Source organism: Talpa europaea (genome assembly GCF_964194135.1).
Source record: "Talpa europaea genome assembly, chromosome: 7".
Lineage (NCBI taxonomy): Eukaryota > Metazoa > Chordata > Mammalia > Eulipotyphla > Talpidae > Talpa > Talpa europaea.
In genome coordinates this window covers 115,635,721-115,661,817 of record NC_140074.1, presented here as the reverse complement: position 1 = coordinate 115,661,817, position 26,097 = coordinate 115,635,721, and the positions used below count along the sequence as shown (strand labels likewise).

The 26,097-nt window shown below is 59.4% G+C and overlaps 1 protein-coding gene across 1 annotated transcript; it reads right to left on the bottom strand.

Annotated features, from left to right (window-relative positions):
* Positions 1 to 1,944: 1,944 nt before the first annotated feature.
* Positions 1,945 to 17,811, bottom strand: COL1A1 (collagen type I alpha 1 chain; the record flags this gene model as incomplete). Its single annotated transcript, XM_084237965.1, has 50 exons — positions 1,945 to 2,720; positions 2,838 to 3,080; positions 3,360 to 3,550; positions 3,648 to 3,930; positions 4,023 to 4,130; positions 4,366 to 4,419; positions 4,761 to 4,868; positions 4,980 to 5,033; positions 5,427 to 5,534; positions 5,629 to 5,682; positions 5,811 to 5,918; positions 6,029 to 6,136; positions 6,222 to 6,383; positions 6,520 to 6,573; positions 6,678 to 6,731; positions 6,817 to 6,924; positions 7,120 to 7,173; positions 7,393 to 7,446; positions 7,648 to 7,755; positions 8,214 to 8,321; positions 8,577 to 8,667; positions 8,756 to 8,800; positions 9,192 to 9,245; positions 9,343 to 9,396; positions 9,509 to 9,562; positions 9,763 to 9,816; positions 10,390 to 10,449; positions 10,762 to 10,860; positions 11,104 to 11,157; positions 11,235 to 11,437; positions 11,485 to 11,538; positions 11,589 to 11,768; positions 11,859 to 11,903; positions 11,989 to 12,087; positions 12,346 to 12,399; positions 12,544 to 12,588; positions 12,702 to 12,755; positions 12,871 to 12,915; positions 13,000 to 13,053; positions 13,365 to 13,418; positions 13,527 to 13,580; positions 14,080 to 14,133; positions 14,308 to 14,361; positions 14,521 to 14,565; positions 14,822 to 14,893; positions 15,626 to 15,727; positions 15,826 to 15,861; positions 15,955 to 15,989; positions 16,072 to 16,266; positions 17,721 to 17,811. The coding sequence occupies 50 exons, from the start codon at positions 17,809 to 17,811 to the stop codon at positions 2,574 to 2,576; spliced, it is 4,458 nt and encodes a 1,485-aa protein (XP_084094091.1). The 3' UTR covers positions 1,945 to 2,573.
* Between the last annotated feature and the right edge of the window lie 8,286 nt (positions 17,812 to 26,097).

Below are 26,097 nucleotides of genomic sequence, written 5' to 3'. Positions count from 1 at the left end.
AAGAACAGCCCCTGCGGTAGTGCTGCAGGTGACCTGGCAGACTCATCCATCTCTCCGCAGGCCCCGGGGCAGCCACAGGCCTTTCCTGCCTTGGAGGTTTCGGCCCGAGGTGGGTGGGGAGAGAGCTGCCAACTTCTCCCCATCTCCTGGTCTCTGAGACCGGGTCCACTCCAGGCTCTGGCTCTTTAAATCCTGTGTCCCCACTGACCATATACTACTGCTCCCCTTCCCTGACGTGAGGGGACTGACCAGTCACATGCCCTCTGGGGGCTTCAGGTGGGAGAGCAGGAGTCAGAGAGTGAGAGGAAATGGAAGGGAGAAGAAGGAGGAAGAGGATACAGATTTTTTTTTAAGGATAAGGAATGGCAGAAAGCAGGGGCTGGGCAAAATGCCCTCTGCAGTTCACCCCACACCCAGGGAGTCTCGAGTACTGGGTACTTAGAAGGCCCAAGTGACCCCAGTGGCTTCTCAGCAGGGTCAGGGCACCCCAGTCTTCCTGACAGACATCAGCTGTAAGAACCTTAACTGCCCAGGGCCCCTGAAGGAACTCCCTCCTCTGGAGGCCCCAGAGATTGAGCAGAGGCCTCTTCCTGGTCTCCTCTCAGGCCCCTAAGGAAGGCCCAGTGGCCCCTCCTCCTGTGCAGTGGAGCTCAGAGCGGGCATGGAGGGTGCAGAGGCCAGACCACCTGCAAATCTGCCCAGGAAGAGGCCGGTGCCTCACTAGTCCCACCTCCCCCACCGGGTGGGCCTCCCAGAGTCCCCAACCCCCTGTTGTGCCCCCTGGGTGCCCACAGCGGTAGAGAGAGCAGTGAGAGTTGATGGTGGTGATTTGAGAGTGGGCTTGAGGTTGGGCAGCCTGGGACCTGAAGGGAAGTGTGTGCGTGGGGGTGTATGTGTGGGTGTATGGGGGGGTGTGTGTTGCTGGAAGTCTGGGTTCTCTACCGCACCACAGGGCTCAGGAAACCAGCAAGGAGGACTGCAAGAGGGAGAAAAATCAAAGAGGAAAGAGAAGGGATGGAGGCACGAGAAAGTCAGAGGAAGGAGGGACCATGGGGCGCTAGTGGAAAGCAGGTGGTGTGCAGGAAGGAGACCCCACCCCCCACCCCAAAACTCCCTCCCCCAGCTCTCCCTCCCTCGACTCCAGGAAGGAAATTAGGAGGCCACTGCAGATAAATTTGGGTCATTTCCACATGCTTTATTCCAGCAATCAAAATAATTAAAAACATCTCAAATTATTATACACATACAAAATAGGTACAGAGTCTCTTGCTTCCTCCCACCCTGAGGGGGAAAACTGCTTTGTGCTTTGGGAAGTTGTACTGGGAAACCTGGTGAGAGAGCGGACACAGGACAGACTGAGACAGAGGAGGTGAGGAGGGAGCAGCTGAGGAGGGGGGTTCTGAGGAGGGAGAGTGGGGGGGAGAGGGGCATGAGAAGGCCGAGGGCGTGAGGTGGTGGAGGGGCGGAGGGTAGAAAGTGGGGGTGCTGTCTGGAGCTGCGGACTCTCTCCCCCCCATGTTAAATAGCACCTTTAGAAAATTCACATGAGTCCCCATCCACAAGAAAAAAAACAAAGAATAAAAAGACTTTGAACAAAAAGGAACATTTGTTGGCCTTGGGGGGGGGCATCTCGACTTCCATAGCACCAGTAATTCCCTCCCCACCCCGCCCCATCACAGAGATGTAGCACCTTTGATATAAAATGGGGAGCCCCTGCCCCCCTGCCCCAGCCCCGCCCCCACACAGTTGCCCCGGTGACATAAAGACAAGAACGAGGTAGTCTTTCAGCAACACAATTACATACGCAACAGAGCATCTCTCCCGCCCAGCCCAGTCCTGCGGGAGGGACGCGTGTCCCGAGTCCGGTGTCTCTGGCGTGGCCCCTCCTGACTCTCCTCCAAACCTGGCTGGCTGGCGAGGGGCCCGTGGCGTGGCCCCTGGTGTACCCCCCTCAAAAACGAAGAGGGGCATGTTGCAGGGGCCACGGGGATGCCCGATGGCAAGGCTTCTTTGGCAGTCTGAGAACCCCAGGTCCCCCCAGGACTTGGGGGTGCTGGGTGAGGGGAGTGGGCTGGGAGTATGGGGGCCTCTTGGGTGTGTTAGCATTGCCTTTGGTTGCTGGGCAGACAATGCATTGTTTCCTGTGTCTTTTGGGGAGACTTAGATTTGGGGAGCAATGGAGGCGAGGCCCCAAGGAGGGGTGGAGAAAAGAGCAGAGAGGGCAGCATTGGGGTATCATTAGCCCAATGGGCAGAAAGGGACTTACCCCCACATGGGTCTTCAAGCAAGTGGACCAAGTTTCCTTTTTTAAAAAGTTATTTATTTATTCTTTTTTTTTTTTTTTTTTTGGTAAGGTTGAATGCATTTTTGGTTTTTGGTCATGTTCGGTTGGTCAAAGATAAAAACTAAGGTGGAGAGATGAATGCAAAGGAAAAAAAAATTTTCCAAAGTCCATGTGAAATTGTCTCCCATTTTTTGGCTTTTTGGGGGGTTCACTTTGGGTCGTTTGTCTGTTTCCAGGGTCAGGAGAAGGTGGGTTGGGTGGGAGGGAGCCAGAGAGGGGTGGAGGGAGTTTACAGGAAGCAGACTGGGCCAACGTCGAAGCCGAATTCCTGGTCTGGGGCGCCAACGTCCAAGGGGGCCACATCGATGATGGGCAAACGAGAGGTCTTGGTGGTTTTGTATTCGATCACTGTCTTGCCCCAGGCTCCAGTGTGACTCTGGAGTGAAGGGGAGACAATGGGAGAGGAGCATGATCAAGTGGGAGTGATGGCGTGAGGGGGCGGAAGCCTGCTGGGGGGAAAGCCACAGCCCAGAGTGGGGGCCCCAACACTCACCGTGCAGCCGTCGAAGGTGACGCTGTAGGTGAAGCGGCTGTTGCCCTCGGCCCGGATCTCGATCTCGTTGGAGCCCTGGAGGAGCAGGGCCTTCTTGAGGTTGCCGGTCTGCTGGTCCATATAGGCCACGCTGTTCTTGCAGTGGTAGGTGATGTTCTGGGAGGCCTCGGTGGACATCAGGCGCAGGAAGGTCAGCTGGATGGCCACGTCGGCAGGGTCGGAGCCCTGGCTGCCATACTCGAACTGGAGGGGACAGGGAAGCCAGGAGTGAGGACCCATTGGAGCCTCCAGTCTTGGTCCCCTTCCCAGGAGTCCGCTGAGAGCACCCTTGTCAATCCCAATGTCACAGGGCCATTAGCTACCCCAGGTACCCCATGGCAGCCAGACCCCTGCCTCCCAGCCCAGCTCTGTCCTTCCCACCTAGCAGAAGTCTGGTCTACGCTACACGGCCTCTACTCTACTCTACTCCAGCCCTGGGCCAGCCTGTCTCTTGAGAGCAGCTGCAGAGACCAGCTCCCGAACCTGGAATCCATCGGTCATGCTCTCGCCGAACCAGACGTGTCTCTTGTCCTTGGGGTTCTTGCTGGTGTACCAGTTCTTCTGAGGCACGCTGGGCTGAGTGGGGTACACGCAGGTCTCTCCCGTTTCCATGTTGCAGAAAACCTTGATGGCATCCAGGTTGCAGCCTTGGTTGGGGTCAATCCAGTATTCTCCTGCAGTGGGGTGGGGCAACATGGCGTCAAGGAGGGGGGGTTGGTGCCTGTGGGTGTGGGACGCTACCTGAGAGCAGGAGGAGGAAGTGGGGCTCACCGCTCTTCCAGTCTGAGTGGCACATCTTGAGGTCACGGCAGGTGCGGGCGGGGTTCTTGCGGCTGCCTTCGGGGCTCCGGATGTTCTCGATCTGCTGGCTCAGGCTCTTGAGGGTGGTGTCCACCTCGAGGTCACGGTCACGGACCACGTTGGCATCGTCAGCCCGGTAGTAGCGACCACCATCGTGAGATTTCTCTTGAGGTGGCTGGGGCAGGAAGCTGAAGTCGAAACCACCACTGGGAGGACCAGGGGGACCAGGGGGTCCGGGAGGGCCTGGGGGACCCTGTGCAGAGAGGGAGGAAAGTGAGGATTATGGGGTCCAAGTGCTCTTGGGGCCTGGAGGGCCATGGGCAGACAGGATTGAGGGCTACGTACAACGGGGCCAGCGTCACCAGTGCGACCACGGGGACCAGGGGGGCCGATGGGGCCAGGGAGACCGTTGAGACCATCTTTGCCAGCAGCACCAGCAGACCCGGGAGGCCCCTGCAGGGAGAAAGCTGGTCAGAGGAAGCCCAGTAGGAAACAGCTCTGGTGGAGCAGCCCATCCCCCTCTCCACCCCGCTCTGTCTGGGTAAGACTGTCCAGGGCTCTCCTCTCTCATCCCCTGTCCCTGGACCCTTCTCCAGAGAGGCGAGGGACACCTGTGTCCCTGGCAAAGGGCCCTGAAGTGAGCCTGGGCCTGAGGCCCAGGAAGAGGAGAGACAGAAGGTCGACTTACTCGGGGACCAGCAGGACCAGAAGCTCCAGAGGGCCCTTGTTCACCAGGAGAGCCCTGAGGACAGAAGAGAAGACAATTCAGGCCCACTGTGGGGTGAACGTGGCAGCAACCTGCTCCCCTCATTCTTGTGGAAATCTAGCCCCAGGTGTCCATAGGCTGAGATCCTTTCCACAATTCCTCTTTGCACACCCCTCACCTCTTAGAAGCTCTTTAGAAATGCCCATAAATATTCATAAATGCCCATAAATCCCCAGTTTCCCCCAGGGAGTAGCGAGAAAGACTATCCAGGGGAGGAAACTGAGGCAAACTGTCCCCCCATCATTAAAAGGGCATGGGGAGAGGATGAGAAAAGGCTCAGTGGCAGCAGGGGTTGGGGAGGGGCTGAGCATACTTACAGGGGGGCCAGGGGGACCCTGGAGACCAGAGAAGCCACGGTGACCCTTCATGCCTCTGTCACCCTGTTCACCTGTCTCACCCTTGTCACCACGGGGGCCTTGGGGACCCTAGAAGAGAAGAGGACACAGTTGTCAGATGGAAGGTCATTAGCACTGAGCGGGGTGCAGCCCCCATCTGGACATGTGTGTGGAGGACACGGGCCAGAGCAGGGCACTTACAGCAGGGCCACGGGCACCAGCGGGGCCGGCGGGACCAGCAGGACCAGCAGGACCCTGGGGAAGACCAGAGAGAGCATTAGACCCTGTTAGGGAGGCCTTGGCTGAGGTTTGGCACACCTGCGCTGCAGGATGAAACCACCAGATCCCCCACATCCTTTCCCACCAAGTCCATCTCTCCTGAGCCCTGGATGGACCCTCCACCCCGACCCCGGTCCAGGCTTTATCCGAGCTAGGGCCACATGACAACCCCCTTTCTTGGGGGTATCTGGGTACTATCATCAAGAGGAGCCTCGAGGTTGAGCTACGGCTGTTTCCTAGGGACGCCAAGGGCTCTGGACAGCTTGCAGGACTCCTCTGGGTGAGACCGATGTCCACCTGCAGGCCCTTTGTTGGGCCTGGGACGCCCCCGGCCTGGGTAGAAGATGCAAGCCGAGCCTAGCTACTTACAGTCTCACCACGGTCACCAGCCTTGCCAGCAGGGCCGACGGGGCCAGGGGCACCAGGAGCACCAGGGGCACCAGGGGGTCCAGCAGGGCCAGTCTCACCACGGTCACCCTAGGTGGGGGGAAGGGTGGAATGGGTCAGCTCCAGCTGAAGGGGCAGATGGGAGAGCAGCAGGCAGGACTGGACTGGGGTGCAGCTGTCTTACCTTGGGGCCAGGAGCACCATCTCTTCCAGGGGAGCCTTCAGCACCAGGAGATCCCTGCAGAGAGAGGGTTAGAGGGGAGTCAGTGGCTGGGGGTGGGGGCATGGGGAGGAGAGAGGCTCAGGCAAAGGCCAAAACGGACATGCTGGGGACACTGGCATGGGGCTGGTGATTGCTTTGCTCACCTCACGTCCAGACTCGCCAGGGGGTCCAGCCAATCCAGGGGGGCCCATGGGACCAGGGGGGCCACGTTCACCACTTGCTCCAGAAGGACCTTGTTTTCCAGGTTCACCCTGAGGAAGAAGAAAGCGTCAGGCCTGGGAAGGTGGGGGAGGGCCCTAGGCCCCCAGGGCATGTACCATGGGGTCCCTTCTCAAGGACCCCACAGTGAAGAGGCACTCACAGAGGGGCCAGGAAGACCAGGGAAGCCTCTTTCTCCTCGCTGACCAGGCAGGCCAACCACACCACGCTGTCCAGCAATGCCCTGAGGCCCAGGAGTACCGGGAGAGCCCTGTGGAAGGCAGATGGGGGTGAGATGCCTTACAGTCGTTGGGGACCACATCCCCGCCCTGAACCCCTCTGGAGTTTGCTCTTACAGCAGGGCCGTCAGCACCAGGGGATCCTTTTTCACCAGAGGGGCCAGGGGGACCAGGAGGACCAACTTCGCCAGGACGTCCAGCAGGGCCAGTCTCACCACGGGGGCCTTTGCCACCTTCTTTGCCAACGGGGCCAGGAGGGCCAGGAGGTCCAGCATTTCCCTGGACAGGAAGAGGAAGGGCTGTTAGGTTCTAGTGGATTCAGGAAAGCACTGAGGCCTCAACTGGACCCACCACGCTCCTGACAGCTTGCACCCCCATCTCCCTGAGCAGTGGGGTCTCCCCCATAGATACTTACAGAGGGGCCGGGGGGACCGACTCGGCCAGCAGCACCAGGGAAACCAGTAGCACCCTGGCAGGAGACAAAGAAGCAGTCAGAAAGAGAACAGCCACTCAGCTGGCCCAGCTATTCCCACCTCCAAACGCAGATGGGTGCAGAGACGAGGTGGGACTCACAGGGGGACCAGCACTGCCGCGAGCACCTTTGGGTCCAGGAGCACCAACATTACCCTGAAGAAGAGCAGAGAGGTGTCAGGCTGGGCCAGGCCTGGGGCCAGGTCCTCCAGCAGCGGGGCACAGAGGGGAAGGTGCTCACCATGGGGCCAGGGGGGCCAGCAGGACCAGCAGGGCCAGGGGCACCAGCATCGCCTTTAGCACCAGCATCACCGGGTTCGCCTTTAGCACCAGGTTGGCCATCTGCACCCTGGGGGAGGAGGGAGCACGGTGAGCAGACGGAGTCAGGAGGGAGTCCCAGGGAGTTGGGGATGGAGAAGTGACTCCCAAGGAAGAAGTTTGGCCTTAGCCTTGAGGCCAAGGCTAAAGCCTCAGTTCTCAGTCAGTCACCCAAGGTCTGGGATCCTCCTTGGTAATGGGAAATGAAGGGGGTCTTGGTACTTACAGGGGGGCCAGCGAAGCCAGCAGGGCCGGGGGGACCAGGCTCACCACGGTCTCCCTACAAGAAAAGGAGGCAAACTGGAGAGATGCTCTGAGTGGGGGAGGGAGGGGGAGGCTGGAGTGAGGGGAGGGCCTGCACATTCCCCAGTTTCCCAGGACAGTGGGGGTTGGGGGTTGGAAGTGAAGGCAGAGGAGGGAGGACAGAAGGAGACGGGGGTAGGGCATGAAGGGACAGGAGGACTGAGTCTGGGGCCTCAGCCCTGTCTTCTGTACTTACGGGGGCACCACGAGCTCCAGTGGGACCAGCAGGGCCGCTAGGACCACTTTCACCCTGAGAGGGAAGCACAAGAAGCTCAGGGTCAAGGGCATGTCCTGAATTCTCCTGACAAATGACCCCAGGAGAGCCTCCCCTCCCTCATGGCCCCCCACCTATTCCAGGGGCCAGCCAGGGATGGGCGGCAGGATCTGCTCCCCCAGGGCCATGCCTCGATTTGGCTGTGTTAGGTAAGAAGGTGGGAAGAGAGCCATTTACCTTGTCACCAGGGGCACCTGCGGGGCCAGGAGGACCGATGGGGCCAGTCAGACCACGGACGCCGTCTTTGCCAGGAGAACCATCAGCACCTTTGGGACCAGCATCACCCTAAAGACATGGGAGAGCCTGAGACTTCCAGTGTGGGGACAGGGGGTGACAGCTGGGAGTGGACCACTGTGTCTGGGGCCCTCCCCAGCTCCGCCCGGTGCTGAGCTGAGGATTCAAGATCTTTCTGGGGAAAGGGTGTCTGCCAGGGGATCTGAGGGAACCTCCTTAAGAGGTCCAGACTGTATAGAGGGATGAATAAGCGCCGCCCCCCCCCACCAAGAGCAGGCTCACCTCTTGTTGCCATGGGAACTCATGGGGGAAGAAGGGCCTGCATGCAGGTAGGTAGTGGATGCATCAGCAGAAGCCAGAGGGGAAGAAGGGAGGATTAAGCAGATGGGGGAGAGGTTCCAGGGTGAGGGTAAAGGGACTGATGGATGGAAAGCAGAGAGAGAGAGAGAGAGAGAGAACACACGCGCCCGAGCATACTGCACAGGTTCAGGGGAGGAGGTCAAACTCACTCTGTCACCCTTAGGACCTGGAAGTCCAGCTGCACCTCGTTCACCAGGCATTCCCTGAAGACCAGGGGCACCCTGGCTCCCGGGGGCTCCAGGGGCACCAGCATCACCCTATAGGCAACCAGGAGAACCAGAGTGAGGCTGCAGGTCCCAGGAGTGGCTCACGGTTCTGAGTCCCCTCTTAGTACCCCCAGGCTTGGTTCTGAGGCCAAAGGCAGGTGCCAGCTGAGCAGAAAACTCACAGCCCAGAACCTCGGCTGTGCCTGGGCCCTGCCCCTCCCCACACATAGGTGATTCTGGTCACAGCCAGGAGTCCCCTGCCCCAGGAAGGGCACAGCCTGGTCCAAGCCGCCCTCACCTTAGCACCATCGTTGCCAGGAGCACCATTAGACCCGCGGGGGCCAGCAGGACCGGGGGGCCCTTGCACACCACGCTCGCCGGGGAAACCTCGCTCGCCCTGGAAGGGAAGGACAGGGCATGTGACGCTGCTCCAGAGACAGGCTAGGTGCAGGCAGGCCACGGGGACAGCGGAAGGTTCGACTTACTCTTGCTCCAGAGGGACCAGGGGCACCAAGATCGCCAGGAGCACCCTGCAGGGAGGGAGAGACGGTGAGCAAAACGCAGCAGGACCCTCTGGACTACAGTCCTCCTCATGGGGACCGCCCACAGGCTCTGGGATTAGAACTGGGATTAGCTCTTAACTCCTCCCCTGTGATGTGTCAAACACCACTCCTGCCCCAACTTTGGGCTGGGAGTAAGTCAGAGTATCTCAGCAGCTTGAAAAAGAAGCCATTCAGGCTAGCAGGCCTATAGTTTCTTCCAGATCCTGTGTCCACCTATGTCACTCCCCTCCCAATGGGAAGTTCTTCCTGGTGTCTAGCCTTCATCCCTCTAGCTGCTGGTCATTGATTAGCTAGGCAAGGTGGTCTCTCTCCGTGTCACCTGCATTCCCCACCTCTCTGGTCAGCTGCTACTTCTTACCTGTTCACCAGGTTTGCCTGCTTCACCAGGAGGGCCAGCGGGGCCAGGGAGACCCTGTGGGTGGGAAATGGGGTAGGGAAGGAGGATTTAGAATCTGGAGGTGATCACAGGGTTTGCCCCACAACCCTCCCTCAACACCCAGAGGCCTCACCTGGAATCCGGGAGAGCCAGCGGGGCCTTGTTCGCCCCTCTCACCAGCGGGGCCCTGGCATGAAAGAGAGCTGTGGTCAGGGGGTGGCCAGGAGAGGAAGGTTGGGAGGGGCACCTCCCCATCTCCCCTGGCATCTCCCCCAGGCCCCCCTGTCAGGACCACTTACAGCAGGGCCAGGGGGTCCCTGAGCTCCAGCTTCTCCGTCTTTGCCAGCAGCGCCCTGTTGGGGAGAGAACAAAGCACTCAGGGTGGCGAGAAAGAGGCAGGTGAGGGGCCAGGGGCCAGGGGCCAGGGACAGAGCAGGCCCTGCTGGGGCTCCTGCTGCAGGCCCTGCCCACTCCCTCAGGGCGGGGAGTGCGTCATAGGCGTCCTGGGCAAGGGCAGGAAGGGGACAGGGGCCAAGAGAAGAGGGATACTTACAACAGCACCAGGGGGTCCAGGGACACCTCGCTCTCCAGCTTTGCCAGGCTCTCCCTGGGGGAGAAAGAGTTTGGGTTGGAAGACAGAGCCTCCCGGGTCCCCCCTGTTGACTTTGAGCAGACTTTTTCTTAAGGGGCTTTCTTAGCCCAGCTCCTGCCAGCCCTGGCCCTGGGGAAATGCCCTAGCCCCTCCGGGAGCCCTCGCTCCCCCTCCCCAGACCTTCTCTGTCTACCTCAGCCCCCCTCCCAGCCAGATGCCTGCAATGACCTGAGCTGCAGAAGGCTTCCCTCTCCTCTAGTGTCTCCTTTTGAACCTCAAAAAACCCACCAAGCGTTGGGGGTGATTATCGCATTAAAAGCCTATCCTATCCACACACGTGTGTGTGGGTGGCACCAACGATACTTATTTCTAGGATAGAGCAACGGCAGTAAAGCCAGTCTCTCATTTTATGGACAGGGAGACTGAGGCCCAGAAAGGGCCATTAAGTGGCCTGAGGTCACGCAGCCAGTGAGAGGCAGGCAGGACGTGGAACCCCAGATTCTGGCATGCCCATTCCTGGCTTCATGTGGGCCCTCACTTAATACTCACAGCAGCACCTTTAGGACCAGGGAATCCCATCACACCAGCCTGACCACGGGCACCAGGGGGGCCTGGAGGTCCGGGGCGACCGTCTTGACCAGCGGGACCCTAAGGGTGGCAGGCACAAAAGTGGAGGTGAGGACAGAGGCTGGAAGGTGGGGGGAGTATGAGGGGGCCGGGCAGTGATACTTACAGGGGGGCCAGTTTTGCCATCAGGACCGGGGCTGCCAGGGCTTCCAGTCAGACCCTAAGGGGAAGCAGAGAGGGGTGAGTGGGGTGGGGGAGCAGGGTGTGGAAGAGAAGGAGGCGTGGCGCCCTGGGGTAAAGGGGCTCCCTGGAGGGCCGGTCCTGCTCCAGAGAGCCTTCGCCAGAACCTACACAGGCTGGGCCAGGTCAAGCTGCAGAGGGCTGAAGTCTCACCTTGGCGCCGGGCAGGCCAGCTTCACCGGGGCGACCGGCTTCACCAGGAGAACCTTTGGGGCCAGCGGGGCCAGGAGAACCACGTTCACCAGCGGGACCCTAGTTGCGGGGAATCACAGGAAAGTTAGGATCCCAAGTCTGGGTCTCTTACTCTGGCCAGCATCGTGCTCCAGGTTGGGCTGGGGGCAGGAAGGTCAGGGTGAGGCCCATGTGAAGAGTCAATCTGCAGTCGCAGCAGCTCTAGCGACTGGGGGCGGGGCGGGGGGTGGGGCTGACTGCACATGGAAGAGCATGGGCACTCAGAGGGCAGTGGCACCAACCCCAGCCATGAAGAGGGGTTACCTTGGGGCCAGCAGCACCATCTGCACCAGGGAAACCACGGCTACCAGGTCCCCCCTGTAGGAGAAGAGGAGGCCAGTGAGCTCAGACACAGGCACCAGGCTGGCGCTGGGGGCAGAGCAGGGGGCACTTACACGCTCGCCAGGGGGTCCGGGCAGGCCAGTGGGTCCGGGTTCACCTCGGGCTCCTCGCTTTCCTTCTTCCCCAGCAGGGCCAGGGGGGCCTTGAACGCCAGTGGGGCCCTGGAGTGGGCAGAGAGGAAGGGGCCGCCTGTAGGGGTGCTGCCTGGGGCCAGCTCCAGAACCACCTTGAGTCCGGCTCGTCCCTCCCGGATCTCCTGCAAGAGGCTCCTGGGCAGACAGACTGAGCTGCGGGGGTACTTACGGGCTCTCCCTTGGCGCCAGTGTCTCCTTTGTTGCCAGGAGCGCCAGGTTCACCCTGTGTGGGGGAAAGAGAGGGTGAGCGTAGAGGTGAGGGTGCTCAGCCGCCTGGGTCTGCATGCTCCCCAGACCAGGCTCTCCCTGGGGCCAGCGCCTGGGGTGGGGCGTAAGTGGGAGAGCAGTACTTACACTGTTACCCTTGGGGCCAGGGGGGCCGCTGGGACCCTGGGGTCCAGAGGGGCCTCGGGCACCAGGGAAGCCGGGAGCGCCAGCAATACCAGGAGCACCCTGTGGGAGGCAGAAAAGGTTAACCCCAGGGGAGGTGCAGGGCGAGGCGGGGGCAGGCAGGGGCAGCGCGGGCACCTGCAGGATACTTACATTGGCACCCTTAGCACCAGGCTGTCCATCAGCACCAGGGTTTCCCTGCGGCACAGAGAGAAGAGGGTGAGTGACGGGCAAGGACTCTGAGTTGGGGAGCAGCACAGGAGCACGGAGGGGTGAGACTTACAGCAGGGCCAGCAGCGCCAGCAGGGCCGGGTGGGCCGGGCTCACCACGCACACCCTGGGGACCTTCAGAGCCTCGGGCTCCTTGGGGACCAGCTTCACCCTGGATGAGAAGAAAGGATGCATCAGAGGCCATGCTAGGAGTCCAGGATGGAGTGTGTGTGTGTGTGCGTGTGTGTGTGTGTGTGCGTGCTCAAAGGGCAGGGAGTTGTGGCCAAGAATCGGGGCTCCAAGATCAGAGGAGACTGAGGTCGTGGGTGATGAGGGAATGGGTTTCTCTCTTGCCATTCTGGTTTGGAGAACAGGGAGACCCACACTTTGGCCTGTGGGAGCTGTGCTCAGAGGAGGGTGGGGGTCTCACCTTAGCACCAACAGCACCGGGGAATCCAGGAGGACCAGCGGGACCAGTGGGACCCTGTGAATGCAGTGAAGACATTAGCAAGAAAGAAGGTGGAAGCTGCAGAAGCTGTCCTGGGGTTCAGGCCAACGTGGCCTACCCCCTGTGTTAGGGACTCTCCCCACCCCCACCGCAGGCACCAGGTCTAGGGGCCACACTCACAGGGGGTCCAGCAGCACCAGTAGCACCATCATTTCCACGAGCACCCTGCAAGAGAGAGGGGATACAGCCTATGTCCACTGAGCACACGCCAGTCCAGACAGGTCTTGAGGAACACCCTCCAGAATCCAGGGATTCCCCCAAGGGACCAGGATACTCACAGCAGGGCCAGAGGGTCCAGGGCGACCTCTCTCACCAGGCAGACCACGGGGGCCCTGAAAAGAAGACCCGAAGAAGTCAAATGTGCGACAAGACAGAGACCCTTCCCCCAAGCTCCCGCCTCGATGGCCACCCTGCTGCCCGCCTCCCCATGGAACTGGCCACACTCACCATCTGACCAGGAGCTCCATTTTCACCAGGGCTACCAGGCTCACCCTAGAGGGCAGAGACTAGAGTCAGGAACTTATTCCCAGTGGGATGAAGTGGGGGGGAGGACCACAACCTCACACGGCCTCTTACCCTGGGACCAGCAGGGCCAGCATCTCCCTTGGCACCATCCAGACCACTGAAACCCTAGGAAGGAGGGACTCGGTGAGGCCCCGTGGAGCAGATGGGCTGTCTGATACCTACCAGACCTGCCAAGTAGCCTCAGGAGGTCACTACAGATGCCCCCTGCCTCTGAGCTTGGCTAACCCCCCACTGGGCCAGGATCTCACCCAATCCCTTCATTGGGGTTTCTCTCCCCTGGAGAGAAGTTGTTTGGGAGGTCTACACTCTAGCCCTCCGACTTCAGAGCTGCCTCCCCTTCCAAGCATCCCATACTCCTTTGGGGAAGGGGCTGGAATACAGGGCTTTGAGAGTGTAGTGACTTGAAGGGGACTCACTCTGTGCCCTTTCATTCCAGGGAGGCCAGCTGTTCCAGGCAATCCCCGAGCACCCTGGAGAGAAAAGAAAGGGAGGGTCAAGGCCACGAGAACATAGGACTAGGCTGGACACAGCCCCCAGGAGCAGCGAAGCCCTGGGCCGGGCCTCACACTCCTGCTCACCTGAGGTCCAGGAGGTCCACGCTCACCGGGGCGACCAGGCTTTCCAGCTTCACCCTGAGAGGGAGAGAAGAGGCTGTCGTGACTCTGGCCCCAAGAGCCTGGAAAGCGGAAGTCAGGTTCAGGGCCCATCATCTTATTTCTGAATTTAGAGTTCAGCTTAGCTCTACCGTGAAACCCTTGCTGGCGAGTTCTGATTCCTTCCAGAGGAAGGAATCTGTTTATTCTGTCACCAGCACTTTAAATTTACTATATGGAGCACGTCAGAGGTGCTCAGAGAGGTTAAGCCAGAGGAAGCCATTCACCCCGAGGGATGGGGTGGAGACTGCTGTACAGTGGCCGGGGTGAAGGAGGGACAGTTACCCCTGTTGGGAAGGTGGAGAAACATCCCAGACGGGAAAAGTCACTGCACAAGAGCAAGCTCATGCATCAGAGGGGGCCTCCTTTTCTGGGTATCACCCCCAAAGATAGGGGGATACTGGGGTGGAGATTACAGATGCCTTGCCCATGGAGGCAAGTGGGGGTTGAATGGTATCTCATCACCAGGACTACTCACGTCATCTCCGTTCTTGCCAGGGGGACCAGGGGGACCACGGGGACCCATGGGACCCTAGAGAAAGAGGAAAAGAGATGGTTAGAATCCTCAAGGGAAGGAATAAAGGAGGGGGAGGCTGGGATTGAAGGCAGGAGGCGAGGAAGAGCCCAGGCACGGCCTTCAGTAGGAGAACCCGCGCATCTGGAGAGGGAGCATGTCTGTGTAGAGTGCACAGTTGGAGGCACTTACTGAGGCTCCAGGCTCGCCAGGCTCACCAGGGGGACCTTGGAAACCTTGGGGACCCTGGAGGACAAGGAGAAAGGGGTGGGGTTATAAGACAGTTCCCAGTCAACCTTTCCCCAACCCCCTAAGAGATCTCTGAGCACCTTCCCTACCCTCATCCCAAGCCTCCCTCCAAAAGATCAAAGCCCAAGTGGTGTATGAAGACTCCTGAATACTCACGGGGGCACCAGGGGGGCCAGGGAGACCACGAGGACCAGAAGGACCCTACAGAAGGAAAAGAAAGGGAGGTCACAGTGATCCTCTGTAGGGAAGAGCAGCGTGGGTATCCTCTTGCTATCTCCCATTGGTTTCCACTGGGGCCTCCCACTTGTCCTCCAACTTCTTTGGACTCGGAGATCCCAAAGGTGCTCTTGACTTCTCAAGTCATCGAAGCCACCCTCACAAATGCCTTCATGGGCCCAGCTTGTCTCCAGCCCAATGGCTCCTCTTGTGTCATCTCTACCTCCCCCTGGTGGCTCACCATGGGGCCAGGCACGGAAATTCCTCCAGCTGATTTCTCATCATAACCATAGGACATCTGGGGAGCAAAGTTCTAGAAAAAACAAGAGTGAGTGCATGAGAAAGTGCGATCAGGACAGGGGGTTGAAAGGCAGAAGACATCACCGATAACGGGACAAACTGACATCCTGTGCCTCCCTCCGGAGGGGATGCAACTAAAGACAACATCACTCAGGAGACAGACCTGCCAAAATGCACCCCTTGGATGCGATGCGTTCAACTCAGAGCAGACTCATTGAAGGACAAAATAACCAGCATTTCCAAAAAATGTCAGTGTTGAAAAAGAGAAGGAAAATCTGGGGAATGTTCCAGATAAAGGAAACTAAGGACATGACAGTCCAACACATTTCATGATCCTGGATTGGATCTGAATCAGGGGGATTAAAAACTGGAGTCTGGGCTGCAAATAAGATAACAGTGCTGCAGCAACGCCCCACTTCCGAGTGGGGCCCCCGTGCCTGGGTCCTGTCAGGGAATGCCCTAGTCCGGAGGAAAACCGCACTGAGGAATCTTCCAGCAAAGGGACACAAGAGCTGCCACTGAACCTGCAATGGCTCAGGGAGAGCCGTTATCGCAGGGACACTAGGCAGAGGCTGATGGAGCGACCGTGAAGGGTTCTATGAGCCTCCCTTGCACGCTTCTTGCAACTTTTCACTAGTAAATTATGTCAAACTCTAACACATGCCATCTGCCAAAACTAACAAACAAAAACACGGAGGTGGGGGGGGCACGCCGCGCCCCGGGAGTGTGACGGCTCTCCACTTACTCCTCCGAGGCCAGGGGGTCCGGGGGGGCCTGGGGGTCCGGGGGGTCCGGGAAGTCCAGGCTGTCCGGGGATGCCATCTCGGCCAGGGGTGCCGGGTGGTCCCTGGGTGTGGGGGGAGAGGGCGGGGCCCGTGAGCGCAGGCCGGGGCCGCGCTCCCCTCCTCGCCCCCCCCCGCCCCCCAGCCCGTGAGCGGGGCTTACCTTGGGGCCCCGGGGGCCGGTGTCTCCTTTGGGTCCCTGTGGGGTGGGGGAGAAACAAATCAAGCCGGGTTAGAGAAGGGAGGCGCGCGAGGAGAGGCGGGCGGGGTGGGGAAAGGAGGCAGAGGTTACCTCGACTCCGGTGGCTTCTAGGAACAGAGATGACTCTGGGGGAGAAGAGAGCGGGTTAGACGCCGGGGCGCCGGGTGTCCCGGCCGCAGAGCCGCCCCCGCCCAGCCCGGGCCGTACCGTCGCCGTCGGGGCAGACGGGGCAGCACTCGCCCGGCGGGACCTGGGCGCCGGGGCAGTCCTGGGTGTTCTCGCACATGACGTCATCGCAGAGCACGCTGCCGTTGTCGCACACGCAGATCTGGCAGGGTTCGGGCTTCCATACCTCCCGGTCCAGGTACCTGTTGCCGTTCTGTATGCATGTGACGGGCGGGACTGGGGGGGGGGTGGGAGGGGGCGGTCAGCGGTGCCCGAGCGCCCCCCGCCTCGGGGCGCCAAGGACCCCAAGCCCGTGCGTCCTGCCCCTCGGTCTCAGAGGCGCGTTCAGATTTTCCAATTCCCGCCTCTTCCTTTTTTTTTTTTTTTTTTCCCCTTTTCCTTTCCCCAAATCCCTAAATCTCATCTGCTCCTCATCAGCGCCAGTGACAGCGCCGCGGCGCCCGGCCAGGGCGGCTATAACTCTTTCCAGTTCCCAGGAATTTAAACAAAGCTTTAGGATGGAGTTGCTTCCAATTCTAACCTCAGCCCATGGGCGCGGAAGCCAAGTGAAATAAAAGGCCGTTGGGTGGGGGAGCGGGGCGCGAGGGGCGGGGAGGAGAGAAAGGAGGGGCCCGCAGGAGGAGGGGCTGGAGGAGAGCTGGGGAGCCCGGCCCCCTCTCGGCTCCAATCTCGGGGCAGGTGGGATGGCGTGGGCGGGACTAAGAGGACGGGGCGGGGCCGACGGGCCCGGGGGTCCCTCCCCGAGGCTTGAAAAGTAACCCAAAGACAGGACGCGCTCAGACAGCTCAAAAACCCGCTTTCGGGGACGACCCCCTTCCCCAAAGCCAGCCAGGGCCCCCGGGTCACTCCTTAGCCAAAAGAACCCAAAAGTCCGCAGAGTCGTGCTGGTTCCCCACGCCCACCGCGCCCGCGTCCGCCCGACGGTCATTAGGCGGCGGGCAGTGCTAAGCAGCGGGGAGCCGGCGAGGCCAATTTCTCCAGACTAGCCCCTTCTTTTGGCGACGGGGGCTACCCCATCCCCGGTTTTATTTCCAAGGTCCGGAGGGGGGGTCTGCCCCCAGCCAGAGCCCGCGTCTAGCTTCTCGGGCCGCGCGGGGCAGGGGTGCGGCGCCGGGCGCGGGCAGCAGAGGGCGCAAGGACCCCGCCCTGCCCGGGGCTCGCCAAAGTTTCTCAGGCTCATCCCGCCCACTCTCCGCGCCCCCTCCCCCCTCAGACCAGCACCCCCGCGGCCCCAGAACAGTCTAGCCTGCAGAGAGGGCAAACAATCCTTCCTTATGAATCATCCCGCAGCCCTCCTGATCTCTTTTACATCTTGGACTCCAAATTCCCCGCTCGGAGCCCCCATCCCATCCTTGACGTACTTCCTCCCGACCCGGCTCCAGACGCCCACCTCCCCCGCGGTGCCGCGCAGGGACCGCTCGCGACTCCGGCCGCGGCGCCCTCGCGTCACGCCCCACCCTCCCCACCCACTCCTGGGGGTCGCTCATCTCCCGCACCCCCCAATTTGCGCTTCCTTCTCTCCCAGGGCGCCGAGCAAGAGCCCTGCCATCTCCCTCCCAGCCCTGGGGGTCTGCGGCACCCCGAGTCTCAGCGTAAGTCGCGGACGCCGGGGCCCGAACGCAGGGCGCGATACCAAACAGTCCTGGGCTCCCCAAAAGTTTGGCACTTACTGTCTTCTTCTTGGCCCTGCTCTTGGCCGTGCGTCAGGAGGGCGGTGGCCGCTAAGAGGAGCAGGAGCCGGAGGTCCACAAAGCTGAACATGTCTAGACCCTAGACATGTAGACTCTTTGCGGCTGGGGGGGGTTAGCGTCCGCTCATGCGTGGCCTCTCACTCCGCGTGCCTCCTGCTCTGACCCGGAGGAGAAACTCCCGTCTGCTCCGACGGCTGGACCGGGCCCCTTTTATACTATCCCAATGGAGAGCGGGGAGGAACCCTGCCCCTTGGCGAGGGGGAGCCGGCCACCCGGCCCCCAGCCAATCAGAGCTGCCTGGCCCGGCCCCCAATTTGGGAGTTGGAACAGCCAGGGGGAGGAGGAGGGAAGGAAGGGAAGGGAGTCCACCGCATAGCTCCCCCTTGCTAGCTCTGCCTCCCCAGCCCCCCAGCCCAGCCCGGGCCAGAGATGCTGCCGCTGGGTCCTCAACGTAGCCTGGGCTAAAAGAGTGGGTACGGGCACCCCTTGGGCTTTCTTACTGGGAGCCCCAATCGGGAGCAACTGGATTTGGGGTGCTGGGTGGAGACCTTCAAAGATAGAAAAAGGGGGGTGATTGGGAGAGGGTCCTTCTGACCGCTCCTCATTCACCCTCCTGGCATTCTTGGCGGGAGCTGCAGGATGGGCATGAAGAGGCCAGCTAGGGACCCTCGACCACAGGAGAAACGGGGGATTGGAAAGATGGTTGAGATGGTTGAGAGGTGTCTTCTGGTGTGGCTGAGATATGGGGTTTAGGGATATTTGGGGAACAGGTTAGCGTTTCATTTGCAGACATAGGACTCAGACACTTGGGATGATACTGGCAAGAGAGATTTTATTTTGAGGATGTCAGTGCTTCTGCCACACCCGAGACTCCAGCACAGCTCCGATGCTCTCCCCTGTCCCCAGGCATGATCGGCAGAGAGGAGAAGGGAGGCAGAGGCATTACGTGAGAAATTTGACCATGTGGTTCCTTGAGAAGAAAGTTCTGGTTGAGGGATGGGATGACAGGGTGGTGGAGGGGGGTGGGTTGCCAGGACTCTTCCACCCAAGCGGCAGTGTTTGCAGGGGGAGAGCTGTGGAGGGGTCTTGTGTTAGAGACCCAGCACGGTCAAGCCAGAGAGAGTGCAGGTGGAGGGCACTTGAGCAGAGAGGGCAGTCCTCCAGGAGCCCTATGCAATCCCCTTTCTAGTTATACCTGGACTGAGTTAGGTTAGGGGTGGCAGGGGAATCTGGGTGTCTGGGGGTTACTTGCCTTTGGGGAGTTGGGATGGAGTCGTAGAGGAGCATGGGGTGACCTTATTTTCACGGCTGTTTCCCACTGCCACAACTCTTTCCTAAAAACCCATTGCTCTCTGCCCCTGGAACTGAGAATCATCTGTATCCTGAAAAGGGATCAAGACCCCAGGAACAACAGGCTGTATCTGGAGGTGATTGATAACTCCGGAAGGCAGCGTCCATCCTTCCTCAAGTTCCAACCTCCCAACCGTGCGTTCTCCACCGCCATCCCGGCCTATCCAGTCCCCCATACTGCCAAAGTCAGGGGTCCCAAGAGAAGGTAGTGGGGGGTCCCTTTGCAGGGCCCTGTCCACACCAGTCCCTCCTGTACAGTCCCCCACCCCCATCACTCCAGAGCTGCAAACGTGGAAGCGGGGAGTCCCGCCTCCCCCAAACCATCCAAGATTCCATTGCCCCCCCCACCCTGCCCCTCTCCACACCCTCCCCCAGCTGGTTCTGTGCAACGAAGGCAAAGGAAAAAAAAGACGAGGGAATAGAAGGGGAAGGAGCCACGTCGTCTGCCGTGGGCAGCCAGGATGAGCATGCGGGTGGGGCCGCAGAGGAGCCTGCAGGGGCTATAATTAAAGAGAAAATATAGAGTTTCTAGAGGCAGGGCTGGAGACAGCAATGGAGGGACAGGCCTTCATCAATTATCCCCACTATGTGGCAGCAGCTTGTGGCCCAGGATCTGCCCCCGCCTAGTGCCTGCGATTGCAGGGCAGGGCGTGCTGAGATGGCAGTTCCCGCACCTTCTGCAGGGGGTGGGGGACAAAGGGTGCCCCTTCCTCACACGGAGAAGGTCCCTGTTCCTCAGAGCAGAGTGGGTGTCACGGGCTTGGGGGGAGGATTGGCATGATCTACCCCCCACTGACGGACCCCTGCTGGCAGCCCCTGCCTCGTGGCTGTCCAGGCTGCCACTGGCCACCTTAGAGAACAGATGCAGTCTCAGAGGTGGGGGTCGGCCCCTTGTTCCCTCAGGGGCTTGGGGTTCTGAGGGATGTTTGGGCACCCCTGGGACTGGGGTCGGCTGTGTGTGTGGTGTGTGTGATGGCCACTGCCCTGCCGCCTGGTTTCAGACCTCCCTCCCTGTGGCAGTGGCTTCCGAGCATCCTTTCCACGTGGCACGGAGCTGAGGCCCAGGGCCTCCTCTGCCACTTTTCCGACTTGAAACGCTTGGCGGACGCCCAGCCCAAAGATGTGTCTTTAATTTCTGCAGCATGACAGTGAGAGGAAGAATGTGCTTGGGGTCTCCTCCCAGGCTGGCTGGGCCTCCTTGGCCAGGACTGAGGGCTTGAGACTTGGGGGGGGAGGGGAGGAGAGGGAGCTGGGGCTGGAGAGGGGAGGAGACGCCACCTCATCTTTAGGAAACTCTGAAGCTTGGCTTCTTGTGGAATGTAAAACTGTGTCCGGCTCTTGGAGTGGGGGGAGCAAAAGCCAAAATCTCCTCCTTCCACCCCCAAGAAATGGTAAAGTCATCAGCACTTAGGGAAAAAAATTCCTCAAGAAGAAAAACAGAAAGGAAAGTGCTGAGCTCTGAGCTCTCTCCTCCAAATTTCCCCAAGTGCCCTCTTTCCATGAAGGGGGGCAGCCTATGTTCTCTAGCTCCCCCCTTCCTCTGGAGCCCCTTTAGCCCCCAATCTGGACCCTGTGGTGTGGGGCCAGGGAGAGGTATGCGTGTACCTGGTGGGCAGGTGGGGCAGGCCTCTCCCTCACGCAGTGCCCTGGCCCCCTGCTGAGGCTCCAGTGCCCTCCTCCCAGACCTGACTCTCCAGAGTGCTTCCCTGCCCCACCTGGTGGAGACAGGTAAGGGCTGAGGAGTGAGGAGGGCTGGCCTAAGGGTGAGGGTGCGTGTCCCCATCATGGATTCCGCGTGGTTCCTGTGAGATGCCCTAGGGGCACAGTCCAGGAATTGACCCAGGTGTGTAGGGGTGGTGGTTGGGGGTCGCTCTTTTTCCTTGGCTCAGCATTGCACCATCTGGGCCCTTTGGGTCTTAACTAGGTCCCTTAACTTTCAAGCACAGCTCAGCCCTTTCTGTGCCTCGGCCTTAACCCCAAGTCTCTTGGCCCCAGGCTCACCCCACCATCCTCTCCAGGTGTGCAGGGAAGATGGTGAGCTGTGTGTCTGTGTTGAATGTTTAGTGGCTGTGACACCTCAGGCCAGACACCCTTAGGTGCCTGGCAGTGAAGTTCAGAGAGGCAGATGTGGGACCTCGCAGGATGATGGGATGGATGGTCTTTGAGAAAGCATGGAGGGAGGAGAAGCTTTAAGGGTGGACAGCAGGGAGGAGGCTACACGGAACTCGTGGGAGAAGCAGAAGGGCAAGGAGGAGGCAGGGCAGGTATGTGGAGGGAAGACGGTGCTAGAAGGAGGGAGCAGTATATGCTGCAGAGAGAATTCCTAGGGTGAGGAGTAGAATGGTCACTGAATTTAGCACCGTGGTCACTCGATGCCCTAAGTGTGAGCTGACTTGGCGTGAGGGGCAAGGAGGCAGAGTGGAGAAAGCTGAGGAGTGAGTGGGAGGCCAGGGAATGGGTCAGAGGGCAGACAACTCAGGGGAGGCTTTTGCTTCCAAGGGAAGAGAGTAGAAACCTCACCTTCCCTCCTCTCCTGCCCATCTTTCCTTACACTACCCGCTCCAGGCTTTCTACTCCAGGCCTCCCTCCTCCTGTCTTCCATGGAACTCTGCTTACTCCTCCATTCTTCCTCTCTCTGGAGCTCTCTTCCTGGGCCCCATTTTAGGTGACCTACACCCTCAAATATCCACATCCATGTCCAACCTCCCCCTCATTCTTTCGTAGAGTGAACCCCCGGGTTCTGGAAGAGAAGGCTTTCTAATCCTAGCAGATCCCACCCCACCCCCTGGAACACCCCACCCAATGTCCAAAGGGGAAACTTGGCGGGGGGTGGGGGATTGCGAGGCATGCAGGCAGGAGCTGGGATGAGAGCTGGAGAGAAATGCTTTGGGGCACTGTCCGTAGGTGACACTGGACTATCCTGCTAGTGCTGCTCCCTGGGACTCCCCGTCCAGGCCAGACCTATGGGCTCCAGTCCTTGCTTCGGATCTGCAGCTCACAAGCCAGGCGCAGGCGTTTCCCTGGGGAAGGCTCCCCAGCCCCCCTCCCAGCACGGGGAGGCAGAGCAGATTCTCCTCAAAGGCTGGGCGAGGGAATTAAGTGACCTGTTATTTACCCCTTTGTGGTTTGGTTCACTTTTGTAGTGTTTGACCCCATTCCCCACTTCTTTCCTGTTCTCCTGCCTTTTTATCTCTCCTCCCAACCTTTTCCTCTTTGTGCATTTTTCTTGCTTTTCTTACTTCTTTCCCTTTCTTTCTCTACCTCTGGCTCGTTGTCCCACCCCCTCCACCCATTCATTCCTTCTCCCTCTTTTTCTTTCGCATGGCTTTTGGTATCTCTGGCACCTTGTCCAGGCCTGGGGCCCTCTGCCAGCGGGCTCCTGAAGCATTACTTGTGAGCAGCCTGGGGCGGGCCGAGGGCAAGGCTTGCCTCACGACCAGATGTCTGGTTGAAGTGTTTAGGAGACAGATGCCTAAACATGAGGCTGCCTTTGAAATCTGGATTAACAAACAGGGTGCAGGCAGCCTCTGTAGGCAGTAGCACCTGCCCAGACCCTGATCATCTCCTTTGCCCCCACCCCAGGCCCTTGCAGGTAAGCCTCCACCACAGGCATCTAGGGGCTGAGCTTCCACTTCTGTGTTAGCCACCCCTCGAGATTTCTCCTGACAAATCTAGGTTGCTGGGAACCGGTGATTCCACTTTGCTCAGTTTCACCAGTCCTAGACAGGTGACCCTTTGGGCAGAGTCTGGCCTGGACACAGAAAGGATTCAGAGTTATTCCTTCAACAATATTTATGTGCCAATTCCTGTGCTGGGCACTGGGTAGCACAGGGCCCGTGCCTGCCGTCACGGAGCTTGCGTCCCATGAAGGGAAAGACATGAATAACATCACACACGCAAATGTGCCACTGCAGTGGCAACGGCCAGAAGGCAAGCACAGAGCTCTGAGTGGCAGGCGTCTCAGGGCATAGGCCAACCTGGGAGGCCATGAGACTGCGCTGAATAGGTGGACAGAGGAGAAATAACTTATATAAGGAATTGGTAGCAGGACAGGGGTATGAGGTGGATGTGTGGGTACCACATAAGCAAAGGCACTGCAGCTAGAGAGGTTATGGCAAGCTCTAGATGCCCAGGACTCCAGAGAGGCCAGGATGGCTGGAGCACAGGATGTAAGGCCACGCAGTTCAGAGAACCCACATCAGATGCTTTAGTGTTTCCCCCAGCGCCTTGGGCCCCGGTAGAGGGTGTGAAGCAGGATAGTCACAGCTGGGTCTGCGTTGGTCACAGATCACTACAGTCACATGCTGGAGCAGGTACCGGTAACGGCTACTTTGTATGGTGGCTGCTGTGGGTGTCCAGGTGAGAGCTGATGAGAGCCTGGACCAGGAATGGAAACAAGAAGAGGATGGACTCAAAGCCTTCTGGGAAGCAAATTTACAAGTGCTGGGGTTGGCTCAGATGTGGGAGAGTGATGGTGAGGAGCCTGGATGGCACCTGGTCATCCGACCAGAGAGCCTGGATGGTGTGGCACCAGACATTGGGCACAGACATTGTTTGGGGAAGAAGATCCTGAGTCTGCTGCTTCCCAAACACTAATCAATTCCACTCAATGAATAGTTCCTCGTCATCTCTTGGGGATAGCTCTGCGCTGGGGACATGGGGGTGGCTCTAAGGACAACAGTTCCTGCCCTCAGAGAGTAGGAAGTTGGGAAGGGGAATGAAATAAACACAAAATGTCTCTCACCGTTGTGTGGTTTTGAGTAAGTTGCTTCATGTCTCTCATTTCCCCAGTCTGTGAAATGGAGTAGTAATATGTTATGTTCAATAATTGGGAACTTCCAGATGCAAGGGTAGGGGAGATTGCTAACAGGTCGCTTCACGGATGAGGTTTCTTTTGAGCTGGGGCTAGGAGGGCTGGTGATGTGGTTTGAATGCACGTTGGACTGGGAGGGAGGGCACCACCAAATCTGAGAAAACACACATACACACAGAGAGTGAGTATGTGGCAGAGAGAGTGAGGGAAGGAGGGCGGGAAGGAAGAAGAGAAGGTTTGGGGCAGAGGAGGGTATGTGGAAGATTAGGCTGGGAAGGTAGGCTGGGACCAACTTCTGGAGGCCTGGAATTCTAGAAGAGGAATTTATCATCTCTTTGGCTGTCATCGGAAGCCAGTGGCTGCTTTGGATAAGGCTTGATGTGATCTTTTTGCCAAGGACATGCCCAGAGAACCTTTGCCTCAGTAAGAGCAGAACTCTAGTTGAAAAGTTGGGGCCCTGTGGGGTGAGGAAGATGCAAAGAGAATGGGTGGGACTTGTGTAACTCAGGATCTAGGGGAGGGTACAAAGAGGTAGACCAGATGGCCCCTCCAAATCACGCGTTCAATCTTTACTAGATTTCAGAACTTTACAATTTCGAGGTGAGAGTATCATAGGAAAGGTGTGCAGGTGGAAGGGGGTGTTGAGCTCATTCTTCCCTCCCTTCCTTGCCCCATAAGAAAACCAAGGCTGGGAGAAGAGAAGTGACCTGCCTGAGGTCACCCAGCTGGGACTGAGGGGTGAGAGCAGTTCTGTGCTTCTTTGAGCGGTGGGGGTTGGGCAGCTGGAGAGGCCAGGGAAACAACTGGGAATGGGGGGGCTCACATAACATAGGGATCCCACCTATACCAGTCCAGGCCTGGGGGGACCCGTGAGAGTTGTTCCCCATCTCCCAGCTGAGCCATATGGCCTGGGGGAAGGGAGCCTGGTGGGCAGGGTGGAACTGCCACATGGAAGAGGCTTGATGTGAACCAGCTGGCCTGGGAGGCTGTGGGCTGCAGGGAGGGGAGGAGCAGGAGACGGGAAAGAGGCCATGGTGGGCGGGTGGATGGCGGGTTGGGGCTGGGAGTGGCCTGGCCTGGAGGCCCCTACCTTCCAGACTGCTGCAGCCCAGATGCCTTCACAGCCACCGCCAGGCCCATCCAACCCGCTGACCTCATTCCCAGCTTTCCTCCCTCGCCGGCCCCCCTCTCCCTGCCACGTAGACTGCAGGCTTGAGCTGCATCATCTGTGGGGGGTGGGAGGAAGAGCAGAAGGACACAGGCTGCCCGAGCCCAGTGCCCTGCCATGTTAGGCAGACCCAGGGGGTGCTGTGACCCCTAAGCCCCCAGACCACTCTGGGCCTCAGTTTCCCCTTCCCAAACATGAGATCCAGTGAAGGAAGGGGACTGGGCCATAGGAGGTACGTGACCGTGAAGCAAGCTGGAGTGTGCAAGAACCTAAGGGAGGTCTTGGGAGTCGCCCCCCGGCCCCCTCAGGGCAGGAGGGGGCTATTCTCAGGTCCAGGAAGTGTCTGTAAACCATTGTTTGCAGGAAAGGGAGTTCTGTGAAGGGGCCTGTGAAGGGAGTTCCATTACATCCACCTTCATGGCTCTGCTGCATTGAGGGTGTGACTGGGCTCATGGAAGTGCATGTGTGAGTTGGGGGGTTACATCCCCCCCAACCCTCAAACACCTCTTAGTGACCTTCCCTTCATTTGTCTGTGCTTCCCTGGGCTCTGCTTCTTGACCTTCTGCCTTCCCCTCACCTCCCTGCCCCCTAAGTTCTGGGTCTTCTCTGCTGGGGCAGCCTGAATGGGAAGCGGCCCCATCACCTCCCAATGCATGGGGGCTGGGGGGCTGTGAGTCATCAGGAATGTCTGCTTTGGTTGCAGCTTCCCTCCCCAAGCTGGGGGACCCTCTTTTCCCTCCTCCCCCAAGCTAAAGCAGAGGGTGCCCGCCCAAGTGCCTGTAGAGGAAGGGGAGGGAAGCCCTATGCAAGATTGCAGTGAGGACTTGCTCCCTGACACAGTGAGGTGGGGGCTTGGACGACCCCCCCCCCCACCTTGTCCATTTGTCCTCTACCCTGTGTCCCAGGTGGAGAAACCTACGCGTGGTGAGGAGGGGAAGGACAGAACTTTGGTGGGCTCAGACTCCTCCCCCTTCACTTTAGGGCTCAGCTTAGCCAAGCTGGGAACCTGCCCACGCCTCTTTCTG